The following is a 13,475-nucleotide window of genomic DNA, read 5'->3' as shown; positions in this document are numbered from 1 at the left end:
CATGGGTTTGTCCCGTGACGAGAGAGACTAGTTAGGTCCTCGTAATCTACTAAGGCCGGTCATCAATCACTGCACCCATGAGATGTCTGCTAGAGGCGCTCGATTAACTTTCGTGAAGTCAGCCCACGAACGTCGGTCCGGACTCTTTCTTTAGGAACCGACACTGGCGAGGAAGTACAGCGGTGGAACGTGACCGGTCGAACGCTAGGTAACGCAGCGAACCTTTGGCGCCTCGCAGGAGCTGCGTCACCCGGTTCTATGTCAGCCGATCACCCGACTGCTAGCCGCCTGAGCAAGTCGCGCTGCACGCAAACATTCTAACAAATGCCGCTCAAAGGTGTACTGTTGACTAAATCGCACGGTGTGTTGTGTTTTCGTCTTTATGGCGTACCGCAACGCTGTGAAGAAGCTCTGATATGCCCTACGAGAAAAACACCGATAAGAAGGTAAATCCACGGCACGCGGTCGAAGACGTGTCTCCGCCGGCGTTTCTTGTGCTATTCGCGTACAGCCACCATCACGGCTACGCCCCCACAGTTCCTCCCTTACGGTACTCTGTGGATAACTGGATATGACGAAGACATCGGGGTGTAGCAGAACAGCAAATTCAGGATTCTGCTGTCCGTCAATCCCCCCGTCGCTACAGGGACTTCTCACTCAAGAATCAAAGCAGACTGCCATGAACGCTCTCGTTGCATTGTACTAAACGGTGCTGTATAACAACTCGTATACAGCTGGTTTTTTCTCCAAAAATGGCACCAGTGGAGCAATGAAACGCGTCCCCGCAAGCCCGCCGCCTCGGATTTTGCTATCGTATGCGGCCAGTTGATGACTACCCTAGCTTTTTTTTTTTTTTNNTTTTTTTTTCCGTTGCCCTCCGCCCCCTTTACTAATGTTTCTGTATGTTTTCCGTGTCAGTGAGGAAGACACAAGCACTCTCATAAGGGTATGGGTCGTTCAGGCCGGCATCCGCACAGGCGCGAGAAGGCCATTCTCGAGCTTACATCGTTGCCCGGGTGTTAACTCAGATTGCCCTAACTGCCGAAGACCTCTAACTTGCGCTTCACCGGGCAGGAGATCAGGAACAGGTGGCCGAGTCTCAAACCTGTCGTGTGTCACGATGTAGGGTTGCTGCACCGAGACGTCCACAACCTGCGTGTGGTGGCCAGGCCTAAGCACGGGCGTCACGGACTGGGAGACTGTAACAGGGTAGTGGCGGTCGCGGTATTTGGTAACAAAGTACGGCTGTTCCACCACCTTCACCCTGCGCGCAACAAGAATCATGCTCAGAGAAGTTACCGGTGACATCAGGACTACTCATGTGTACGATACTTATGTACGGACGGTACTGAAAAATCGCTTATACGTACCGGCCTGTCAGCGGACAATCGGTGACTCTCAGCCGACCCCCTACACATCAGGGTGGCTTGCGCTCCCCGCTGAAACGGAGCCCGTTCTGCCTGCTACCTCGGTGTGGGTGCTATAGCTTAGCAGCTACTCCGTAGACGAGTCGCAGCATATCCGTGCAATTTTGCGTGAATCCGAAGAACACTCAGACAACCGCACCGACGAAATTACGACGCCACACCACCGAGGATTCAGAAAAAGATATTCGAAAGAAAACAACGAAGCAACAGCCCCACCTGGTCTGGACGGCCTGAAATGATGGGCCAATCAATAAAGTGGTTGGCTGGCTGCAGTCTATGAGTCAAAAAGCCGAAATAAAATGTCGGGTAAACGGTAGTGCCATACGCGCTCGTACCGAGGAAGTTCGTAGGGGACCTCGATGTCGTGGTACTCCGGAACGTGATTCACCGTCACATTGTGAATGATTTTCGGCTCGTACTTCGTCTTGTAGCGAGGCACCTGTTTGTACTGGATCAAGAAATCATCGACAAACCACAGAGTTTTTCTCGTGTGGCCGCGTCCGTAAAAGGTGCATGTGTCTATCTGAAGAGGCTTGCAGGCATGCGTCCTCCAGGTGGTTCAAGCCGACGCCGACAGCGAGGCCTTTTCTCTCCCGCTCTGAACTTTTTTGTTCCATGCCGACTTCACTTAACGGACAAAGGAGTTCGTGACCTCCCAAGTGCGAACCCTCAGTCTGGGGGCATCTTCCCGCATCAGCACCCGACACATGAGTGTACTCTTGCTTAGAAACCCAAAGCGCCCGCCATAGAGCTTCTTACCTCAATAACAGGAACCGGGACCTCCTTCTTAGTCTTATGAACGACGTAACTTGGTACGATCCGCACTACCTCTCGGGGCACCTGCAGGACACAGACACCAGCGTCCGCGCATACTTGCACATACGGACGATGTCATACCAGTAATGTAAGAATATGGTATGGTCACACTTCGCGGCGCAGAAATTCTGTTTTGGAGAAAATGCGTGGGCAGCGTCACTTCGTACGACGGCGACACCTCGAGCATGCTTTCTTGCGAGCTGTCCTAAGATCCTCTCCCCCCCAGGAACACTACGAAAGAGCCGTGGACAATTTGCGTGGAATCACTTAAGCACCGCACAGTAAGCTTCAGAAAGATGCTCAGATGACTTTATCACCTTAGGGATGAGAAATCCCCAGTTCTCAAATTACTCGCCACAGTCTGCTTTTTCCTGCCGCACGAGTAATAGTGCTTACAGGAATGCAAAGAGACAGGGTCACCCGCTTCCCTCAATCGTAACCGAGTTCTCATGCTAGTCCAGTTCTGTTGAGATGGTATGAAGCTCCCCAGAGATCAGCAGCGCTCGAAGAAGCGAACTGAACAAACGGATTGTCTTCAAGAGTTCATGCGTCGTCCGACTTACATCGACAACTGTGACCTTCGGAACAGGCTTGAGGACCTCATGAACTTCTTGAACTTCTTCATACCGATCGACCACTTTAATGATTGGCACTTCAACATACTTCGGTATAATTTTGGTCTCGAACTTGGGAACGTATGTGATGTTCTCGTGAATCTCTTCCTTGGGAACTCGCTTGATAACCTCTATAATTTCAGGAACCTGAAGGCAACAGTGGGAAGAAAAAAATTCCGCCCTTTGGGGCCGGATGATTGTTACCTGTTAGCCTGGTTTGAGCCGTGTGTGGACACAGGTGAAGCCTCTTACGCTGGCCACAACTGGGAGCCAGTGTCATACCTCATGAGTTACTAGGTATCGTCTAGAAGGCAGTCAACTAGCACTCTGCTGCCTCTCCCCCTCTTTAGAGTGCTTCTCCAACGTTTCAAAGCCCCGCACGGCTCCGCGGCCAAACTGGAGGCGCCGTTACTGTCTTTACCTCAGCCGTTGAGCACTGCATTCTACCACGGTCTACGACTCCTACCACTCCTGCTTGGGCCACGTACTCTCGATCCCCACGCCCGCGGCCCGCATACCACGCCGCAAGGCCGCGAAGATACGGAGTACGACCCCAAGGGAGATAGTGAAAATACGAAGACGAAACCAACAATCGTCTTCTTTCACACCAGCAAAAAATAGGCGTATCTTTGGCTCTCTCTATGCACCAAAAGCGCGCACGCTTATACTGCGACGTCAGAACTTTAGAGCTTCTTTCGTCTGGTTAGTCGCAATAATCAGTCACCACCTCCAACTGGAGTGGTATATGCACAGACATTAGTACAAAAAAAAAACAAAAGCTTCTCTATAGGTCCTTGAAACCCGCACGTCCACGAAAAATGCGTATGGAGACGATCTGCGCGTATGCACATACCACGCTGTGACCTCTGTTGCCGGTAAGACAAGGATTCCTCTTCTTTACAGTGAAAGTTGCACTCTTACCTCTACAATTATGTCGTTGTAGAAAACTTCTGGAACCTCAACAAACTTCTCCACTTCCTGGAAGATCGGCTTATCTACAAATTTAATCCTTTCCTCGATCCGGGGCCGAGGCACGATGGTATCTACAGTCTTCACTACCGGCACCTCAACGCGCTTCTCCACCACGCTTACAGGGCGAAGCCGGGGTACAATACACTCAAACTGCAACAGTCAACAGCGCAAGTCAATGCTGGACAACGAATCATCGAAAACCTGCACGCCAAATAAACAGCTGGAGCCCTCTCACGTTGTACCGGCTATCTCTGGCTCTCACGTAGGAACTCTCTGTCGCTGCTCACCCAGCTGAACTAGAAGGGATGGGGACGTCTCTACAACAGCCCTGCAGACATTCTACGGAAAAGAATCCGAATGGAGCCATACACATGTGAAACGCATACTCAGGGTTCCCGAGGCACTCCAGCTTCAACCGCAAATGGAGCCTTCCATGTAGTCTTATCCAGGGGCGCGTGTGCGAACTGCTCGGAAACCCTTTTATTCCGAGAGGTTGTATGACAGCTCCTGATAACATAGGTCAGCTCAGGTCGTATGGCACGGAAACAGAAAAACTGCAAGACTTTTCTTTTGGATGATAAAAACTCAAGTATTTGGATCCTACTTTGTCGTATCCCTCGTTGACCATTTTTTGCTCGAGCACTTTCTGACTTGTCTGGGCTCTGGAATAATCTGCTGTCCTTCCATCTCGCCGCACCGCTTCACCCTTCATGAAGCCCGACGCCTCCAGATCCGGTGGCCGCAGGGCCGACCCGAGTGTATACCCAGTGAATCCGTGATTGGCACTAGGACCTCTACGACTACTGCCCTGGCTGCAGCCACTTGAGAAGCATTGTCCCTCTGAGGGGGGTCTCGAATCACATGACAGGCGAGATGCTGGTTCTGACCGGAGCCTAGGAGAAGGCACTGGGTCATCGGGACCTATACACCAGCAACACGCAATGAGAGTGAGAGCACACCACAGCTGATAAGCGTTTTTGGTGACACTGAGACCCTCAGCATAACGCGGACGCAAAAAAAGGAGGACCTCCGGTGACGCGACCGTTTGGATGGGACAGAAAACACATAGGGACAGTTCTGTTGGTAGGCGCCTCTCTCAAGGAGTGCCAGTTATTCATCTAAATCTGCAGCTTTGATTTTCTAGAAGCAAGAGAAGGATGGAGCGACTACCTGCACGAGAAGCAATGGACAGCGAATGCTGTCGGCAGGGAATTGCATGGACAGCTCTATACTGCCGGCGGTGTAAAGGTGGAGGGTCTTGCCTTTGCTGACTTTCATAGAAATGAAAAAGCCCCGCGCAGCGGGACTACTTATGGTACGGCATATGGTCGCGCTCGGACGAAAGATGCACCTTACTCTTATCGCACCGAGCGTGTTTCATCTCTGCTCCCTTCCAGCTTCACTTCGTTCACGCTCCGGCCCTTCACATTGTTGGCGAATAGGCGTCAACACTCTGTGCAGTGTTTTCACTGAACCGTTGCTACTGACACATGTGCATGCTAGCGTACCCAGCACAGATTGGATTCCTCCGTAGACGCGGATGGATGGCGAAGGGAAACCCCGTCTCATCGGCAGGCCGATTGCGGGCGCTGCCTCCGCCGTCCCAATTCCTTCACGTCCCACGAGTGGCTCCCTCTCCCGGCCACCTGCACCTCCAGAAACATTCGGATAGTTGTCAGTCACCCCGCTCTCTTCCATGATTCGAAAAGCTGGCGGACGCCAGTCAGGGCTTCTTGTTCGAATGACATTCGCAGAAGTCCCCTTATCTGGTAACGGAAGTGCGACGAGACGGGGTCTCCCACAGGGGACAGGAAACGCTGTACCGGGGGCTGCGAAGCCTACGGCACCATGTGGCACTGGTGAAGCTGTCTTTGCTGACTGAGTAAAAGAGTTTCTCCTCGGCTTCTGCTGTTGGAGTGCTGGATCTCGCTGGCGAGATGGTGGAGGGGTCCGAGCGCGCGCCACTGCCTCAGGCGGTAAAGCGCTAAAAAACGACTTCTCACTTTGCAGTGAAGCAGGTGGAGGCGAGTACGAAGCCCAGGGTAGCGAACAGCCCGAACGTTGGCGGGAGGATTCTTCTCGAACTGAGTAAGCTGAGGCGGTGCTCTCTCGGCGAGACAGCGGATCGCCGTCATCACGGCCGCCGGCGCCCCCGGTAAGACACTTGCTTTCTGCACGACCACACAAGTCTCTGTCGCCTTTTGCGGCCGACTGTGTCTGTTCACCGAACCATGAAGCAAACAAGCTTTTCCTTTTGGGAGTGGTAGCAGCATTACGCGGGCCAGGAAACTGAGACGGATAGACCTTCGCACTGGGTTCAATAAGAATCGTACCGAGGCAGCGGGGGCTAGAGACACGGTGTTGAAACAGTCGGGGAACTCTTGGACCAGGAGGTACAGAGCTCGGAGACGTGGGAGGAGGAGGAAGCACGAGATCGCGGCGACGAGACGAGGGGGCTGCGGCATTGAAACCCGAGGGCTGCATTGAAAGGAAGGAGGAAACAAGAAAGTGATATTGGCAGTATGACAGTAGATCCTCAGAAAACCTAAACTGGGAGTCTTGTGTCTCATAGTAATCAGAAACGCACTAGTCCCACTTTCACACAAAATTCGAAACCCAGGAAGCCCCCCAAAAAGACGAGTACAGTGCAGTTGCAGACAAGTCGCTACAAGAAAAGAACACCGGGCAGAACCAAGACATATGACCATGCATTGTTTCGAAGTAAGGTCGAGTATGTAAAACTTTGAGCAGGAAACGAACGGGAGGCCCGCACTTCGGGTTAACAAGGTTCCGACGGTATCGCTTGTACATTAGCAAATTAGCCATATACCCGGTATAGAGAAACGCTTCTTTCGTGTGTAAGCGGCGGTACAGATCGCGCCGTCTCGAGCGTAATACGACAGTATCTCTGAAGTTGTTAGTTCTTGGGCCAGTATGGCCTTGTCAAAATGTCTCCCAAAGTTCAGACTGTTGCTCAAGGTCCATTGCTTCGGAGAAAGAAACGCCTTCATCACGAATCTACAGGAAATGCACGCGCGGTACGTCGAAGGTTGTTCAAGAAAAGACTGACAACCGAACAGCATACCTGGCTGCCCTCATCTGCCCCGGGAGCTTGAGGGAGCTCCATGTTGTTTCGAGGTTAAACAAGGAAAAAAAGCGACCGGAAAAGAGAAAGTGTTGACTCAACACCAGGGCCACAAGCCAGATTGCCGAGTTAAGAACGCCCTCTAGAGGCGCAGCCGGCGGCTTCGGTGGCCCCTAGATAATGCGAAGACGAAAGACTCGACGGAGGACTGTAATGGTCCATGTCTGAACGTCTCCGCCTTGGGATTTGTAGGAGATTTTTGAGCTGGGACGGCAATCATACGGACTGGAAATTTTTCGTCACGGCGAGAGACAAAGTTAGCACGGAGTCCCCTAGGTGATGATTTGTGGCGTCTAGGGAGAACGGGACCTCGAGGCAAATTCGCCACACCGTGACGGATCCCAAGACCCGGAGTCCTCAGCCATCTCCTGGCAGTGCAAGGCGCAAGCCAAAAGCTCTTTCAAGAACGGCTACGTCCGGACACGACTGACCCCACAACTTGTAATGAGGCCGAGGACAGATCAGGAAAAGAAAAACGAAGGAAAGGGAACTCGCCAGAGCGGCAGCCAAGAAGCAACGAAACACTGCTGATCTTCCGCGGGAGTAGAGTGCTGACTGGGACTGAGGCGGACGCTTGGCAAGTCTATCGAAGAATAGGCGTCATCTCTGGCGCGGCTAAATTCCAGATTTCCAGATTCGTCGGCGAAGCGGTAGTGCACAGGGCTGCCTGTCAAGCGTCGTCGGGTCGTCCGAAGTGCTGAAGAACTCCGAAGTCGGCTATAATGTCTCATAAGGTAGACGATCTTGTTCATGAAGCAACAGAGCTTGGATTCAGATCCGGCTCACAATCGTTCAGACGCAAAGAGAACTAGCGAGGGGAGAAGATAACTAGCTGCTCTGGCAGGGCCCGGCATGCAACCTGCGTGTCTGACAGGGGACAACACTGCAATCAAGCAACAGGCTGCCCGGAGTTCCCCAAAGATCCAAAGTCGCAGGGCTAGATCGTATTACAGGGAATTGAGAAAATCGTCCACAGTCTTGCTTGTCACGAACAGCCCTAAGTACGCTGAAGACCTGGGAATGCGTCGCCGCGCAAATGGCCAGACAAGCCGTAGAAGCGGGAGGACCCACAAAGAGCCAAACCGACGGAAAGTGCTGATTAGTAACAGTTCGTCCTCTTGGGACATGCCAGAAGACAGCAGCACACAACTCTTGGAAAAAAAAACAAAGGAAAAAAAGGGGAGAATGAGGGTCACTTCAGAGCAACCGTTAAGTAGTAGTCCGTCCCTGCGCTGAGCTGTGGCGACATTGACCAACGAAAACCAAGGGGCCGGTACGAGAAACAAATACTAAGAGGACAGGCGTTGAACCAAGGACTTGAGTTGCGGTTACACAAAGATGCAGACGTGAAAGCAAAAACGGGTACGAGAGTGGATCTCGGGGACGCCGCGCGTCGTTAGTTCGTGACCGTTAGCCGCCCTGACCACAAGACACCGCGACAGTATCTGCTTCGACCCCCGCTCGCCTCCCCCCGGCAGAACATGCACTGCAGGCCTGGCGCAGAGCGCGGTGGTCAGGCGTGCAGTACCCGTGTGTGTTGCTTTGCTCCTGTTTGTTGCGTGCTTTCCCCCCGGCTCACACAGTGGTCCGGAAGGGCTTTGAATATCTCAGAACTTAGTCTAGCCTGCTTAGTTGCCTTTCTCTTGGTTTACATTGCGGACGTCTGAGCTCTTCCCACCGCAGCTCGGAGACCGTCCCGCTCTGCCGTCTCGAGGTGGGCGCAACCGGCGAGCACGGCAAGCGTACTGAACTGCACGCTTGCTAGCCTCGGGACGCGACGCTTGCCGCCTCTGGCGAGCGACACCGAGTATGCCTTAAATATATATTGCCTGATCTGGCACAACAAAATTAGGGCCGATGACGCCCTTGAACGGCCTCACTTTTCGGCAGTCACCGGGCGAAAACCAGGCACGGACCTTGAAGAGACAAACGCGGTGTGGCGCGATTTCCCGTGATATCATTCAGAGCAGCTAGGCTTGTAATGCCAGGATAGCTATTACCAGCTCTCAGCGGTCCCCACCTGAAGCGCTACCGGCGGGACAGCCTTTATCAATCAGGACAGCTTCGCGGCATCGCTTAGCACGCAAGTCCATCAAGAGAGCTCGGGGAAGGGGGGCTGAGCACTGAGTGCACAGTGGTGCCTGTTGATCGGGGCCTGGAGCTATCATAATTCCTTCGGGTATCGCAGTGTCTTCTTAAGGACTGTTAGAAGGTCTCTTCAGCTTTTTCCTGGGACCGCACGCTCAAGTATAGCGTCTGCTCGCCAGCCACAAGGTGGTCTCAGCTAACGGAATAGTGGCGAGCTTTACGGAAGTGACGTCGACCTGAATGTGCGCTTCCGTGGAACGCGCAGATTTTTTAGCGAGTCTACGCCTTTGGGAAACAGTTTGGGGTGAACGGGAGACTTGCGTCACGGCACTGTGGCGTCCGCCGGGATAACCCAGCGCAGCGTTTTACAAATATACACGGAAAAACACAAACTTGACTATCACCCACAATACAGCCTGCCAGACCGGCGGATTCATCAGGTCCCGGCGGAGCGCCACAGTTAGATCATGGAGAAAACACACATACCAGACGGACACGAAGCGTGCGACACAAAACCATGGAGTCCTAGGCGTCCACAGAACGGAGCGTAGATATGAGGGAATTGGGAAGCACGGGGTCTCGTGGCCTCTGCAGATGGGTTGCTGTGCTTAGTCCATGCCTCTCTCATCTTGTGTCTATTTCGGCTCGAAAAGAGAAATGCCGAGGGGCAACTCACTCACGGCTTCGAAGATTTTACCGTAGCGATGGTTCTTGAGATTTTCTAGAGCATCCTTCGAAGTGGTCCTGCAGACTTCCTTCCAACCGACGCTATCAGCCCACTTAGCGGGGTCACCATGCAATTCATACCAATTTTGAGGCACAAAAGTGAAAAGCGACGCAAGCTGCATCAAAGGACGTTCCGTGCTCCGGTGAGTCTCTGAGCGGTCCGTCTCCGGTGTAAGGGCCTCCCCTCCGGAGCTGGGTTCGCCCCCGCTCGGACGTTTTCCCAATGTCTCCGGGCTCTTGTCCAGCAAATAGTCCATAAGTAAGTATACCTCGTGTTTGGCGGGCTTGGAGTCGTGCTTCGATTTGCCCGAGAAGTAGGACTGCAGACCCTGTAAAAGGTTGGACAACTCAGCAGATGGCGCGTAAGGACTGATACCCTCGACGACAACGATTGTATTCACATCTTGTTTAACTCCGCTGTGTAGCAATTTCTGCCGGATGTCATCCGTTCGGATATCGAAAGGAATCATCCGCAGGAACCGTAGTGCTTGAAGCAGATCATTTGGTCGCAGTGTCCGTAAGAGTCTTCGGCACTTGACCCGCTGGACAAGAGGGGCATCTAGCTCGAAAAACAAGGTGTTCTCCTTCTTGATAAGCTTGGAAAAGCGGTACACACGGCTATCGAACCCCGCGCCGATCACAAGCACCTGCTCTGCGTGCTTCTCCGTCAAAGCCCACTTGACGTAGGAGTCAAAATGCGTAGAACGGACCGTGACGTAACCCCACAGCTGAAGTATGCCACGAGCCAGATCCGAGATGTATGACAATCGCTCCAGGCAGCAAGATACCGCGTACACCACCGCGCTGTGCAACCGAGGAAACAGTGACATCCAGCGCATGATGCACCTTACGCAGAACCTCGGTTCAAAGCCGATAAGGAATCGGCGCTCGGAGGGGTCGTGGGCAATCTGTACCTCGTCCGACAGGTACGGGCACCAGTTTGATTTGTGGTGGTGGCGCGTTTTCAGGCTGGCTTCATCCTCGTGAGCTTGCATGACAGGCGGCGAGACAAATGTAGAAAAGAAACGCACCCGGTCAACGAGCGCTACGTTCCACGTTCTGTCCCCGATGACAGAGAGAAGGAAAACGCCTACATCTTCAGCAACCTGGAATAGACCAAGCGCAGCCGTCAAAGCAAGGAAAATCAATTTCCGGGAAATTGTCCTTGCCTCACTGAAGAGCCATCCGATGACACTGGTCTTCATCGCGGCGACTGTTGTGAAGGAAGGAAAATGGGCCACTGATTTTTGACGTGCTGGGCTTGTCCGGGTTTCCAATCGCCTGGACCCACACAACTACAAAAGTGTGTCGGCAAGAAGCGAGCAGGCAGATGCGACATACAGTGTCACGTACGGTCGGTCGTTGGCTGCCCTCCATGACAGATAATCAAGCGGTCGCTCGCCGTGCTAACAGAACCACGCTCGAAACCGTCCGCCGTCGCCGATGGGGCGTGCTCAGTGAGCCAGCCAACGTTGATGAACAACGGGGATCCATTAGGTGGTCTTCTTTTTCGGCTTCTTGTGTGCCTGTTACTCTACTGATTCGCAGCTGCACTCTTTGAGTATTGCCAGAGGTACAGCAGCCTTCCCTCCTGTGTTCAAGAGTCGGAGCCGAAGCGAGGTTAACTCCGCGCTAGGGGTCGTGCTGCAGCAGCTGGCCGATGTGACAGGCTAGTTTTATCGTGTAATTCGAGCTTTCTCCTGCCCGCTCATCCCTTGGCCAGTAGACCGCCGTTGAGAAACAGAACAACCGGACATGCGGCGGATTCAGACGGCACACGCGCGGAGTTTTTTTGTGCCGCTGTGCTGACTCGTTCATGAGGGAGAATTCCGCCGGTCTGATTCCGGTTGGTGACTTGTTAAGGCACGTGTACGTGAGAAAAAACGTGTCACGAGCCACATTGTTTGCGTCGAGAAAAGTATTCCGAAGACCCTGCCCCAGCGCTAGTGCAGAGCTGAGGCTGATACAGGAAGTTCGCAGCGCTTCTTGTGCAAACCAGTGGAGTGGTCACGGGTTCCACCGCCCGCCATGAAAACAGCACCCCGTCCACATTGGGGACTTGCCCTGCAATGTCGTAGAGCAGACGCTGTTTTTTTCGACGAGCAGCCAGCGAGACACATGGTGCGTGATTTGCTTGCAGGTGGGCCTTCCTCTTAGTGGCCTCCAACATGGCTGAGAACTTGCGTGGAGGCTTTCTTGCTGTGCTAGAACAGCGTTCCTTCTCGAGTGCTTGGGGACTACGAGGAGTTTCCTTGATGGCGCGTCCTTGAGAGGGCCGGCTCGAGTGGGCGGCAGCTTTAGCACCAGAAGTTTCCGTGCCCGCTTTTTCACGACGTACGAGCACAGTGAGCCGCTTCCTGCTCGTACGGTGCTCAGAGCCAGTTCGCACACACTCGTGTCGACGCCCGCAGGCGGCCCGTCCCCGCGGCGCACATGTAGCATGTAGCGACACACAGTGCCGATCGGACAGGGCAGCCGGGACGACACTACGTGACGTCCGAGTCGCTGTGTCCGCGGTAGCACCTGCGCTTTGCAGCAGCTCGGAGTCCTCTGGGGTGAGGTCACATAGAGCGATAATGTCTCTCACCTTGCCACTTTAGAAGGAACCGGTGCTCGTTGTCGCTTGCGCTTCTTCCGTTCCCGTGAAGCCAACATTGTATTAATCGCGTAGGACCGAACGTCGGCGTTCTCCGGCAGTCCAGTCCGGGTCTCCGGGAGATACCTGTTGTGAAAGAAGAGCTCTTAGCCTGCCTGCTCTCCCACCAACAGGGGCGCGTAGTGTGTCGAGACTCGCCACTTGTTCGGGAACCGTCTACTGTTTGCAGGCGCAGCCACGTGGAAAATACACGGTACAGTTAACTCGTTTTAGTATGGGAAATGGTCTGGTTCACCCTGGTACCACCTTCGTTTGGCCCCGACCTTGAGACAGCAGTAGACGAGTTGAGACAGAGACAAGGGCGCCCGCCTGGGGCACGTCCCTACGTCGTGGCCGGTCGTAAGTTCGCTTTGTGCTTCTTCGGCTTTAGCCAGAGTGGTTTTTTCCGATGTCACTCTTTTCGACCCCTCTTCCGGCGCCATTCGTGGAAATTCTCCGGAGACGTGATGTAAAACATGGAGAGGGGGCTGGCGCCTGTTGACTCACGTTCCGGGATGTCACACGCAATCTCCCCAATACGTAAAAAAGCCTCGTTTCTGGGGTGTCGCCCAAGCGACCCCGCAGCATCCAAGACAGAGTGCGGATGGTTCTCTCAGTCCCTCCGTCCGTTTGCGGATGAGCCGGTGTCGAGATGAAACGCCGATTCTTTACCCCAACCCGAAGGGTCCCCAAAACGAGCATACGGGTATAGCTTCCCTGTCGGATACTATCGTTTTGGGGAAAACCGTCTAAATGCCCCAGACGAAGATTTAACGCGCGAACTGTCCCTTTGTCACCAACGGGTGCACTGGGAGAAAGTGGGCCATTTCCGGTAGCCCATCAACCGAGGCGCGTTTGATATCACAGGAGTGAATCCCCGATGGTGGTAACCCGGTCACAAACTTAGCAGACGCTGACTGCCCTGGCTTCTCTGGTCGGTTCAAAGGCCCCAAGAGTCCTGCTGCCCCGGCAGATATGGGCGTGTTTTGCTGACACCCGTGGACAATGTGATGTGCCGGCCCACGGTGTCGGGCCACCCTGACCGTGCACCC

At 53.8% G+C, this 13,475-nt stretch overlaps 2 protein-coding genes across 2 annotated transcripts; both read right to left on the bottom strand.

Annotated features, from left to right (window-relative positions):
- Positions 1-2: 2 nt before the first annotated feature.
- On the bottom strand, positions 3-8,335 carry CSUI_008865 (alveolin domain containing intermediate filament imc15). The gene is made up of 9 exons (XM_068068987.1): positions 6,915-8,335; positions 5,338-6,307; positions 4,434-4,750; positions 3,779-3,979; positions 2,807-3,004; positions 2,187-2,267; positions 1,763-1,875; positions 1,005-1,264; positions 3-302 (listed from the first exon to the last, which is right to left on the bottom strand). Exons 1-9 carry the CDS (start codon positions 6,954-6,956, stop codon positions 262-264), a joined length of 2,223 nt encoding a protein of 740 aa, XP_067919038.1. The 5' UTR covers positions 6,957-8,335; the 3' UTR covers positions 3-261.
- Positions 8,336-9,697: 1,362 nt separating this feature from the next.
- CSUI_008864 (methyltransferase) lies at positions 9,698-10,783 on the bottom strand (the record flags this gene model as incomplete). Its single annotated transcript, XM_068068986.1, has 1 exon — positions 9,698-10,783. The coding sequence occupies one exon, from the start codon at positions 10,781-10,783 to the stop codon at positions 9,698-9,700; it is 1,086 nt and encodes a 361-aa protein (XP_067919037.1).
- Positions 10,784-13,475: the final 2,692 nt, after the last annotated feature.

This window comes from Cystoisospora suis, assembly GCF_002600585.1.
Source record: "Cystoisospora suis strain Wien I chromosome Unknown contig_5108, whole genome shotgun sequence".
NCBI lineage: Eukaryota > Apicomplexa > Conoidasida > Eucoccidiorida > Sarcocystidae > Cystoisospora > Cystoisospora suis.
This window is presented reverse-complemented; position numbering and strand designations above follow the sequence as displayed.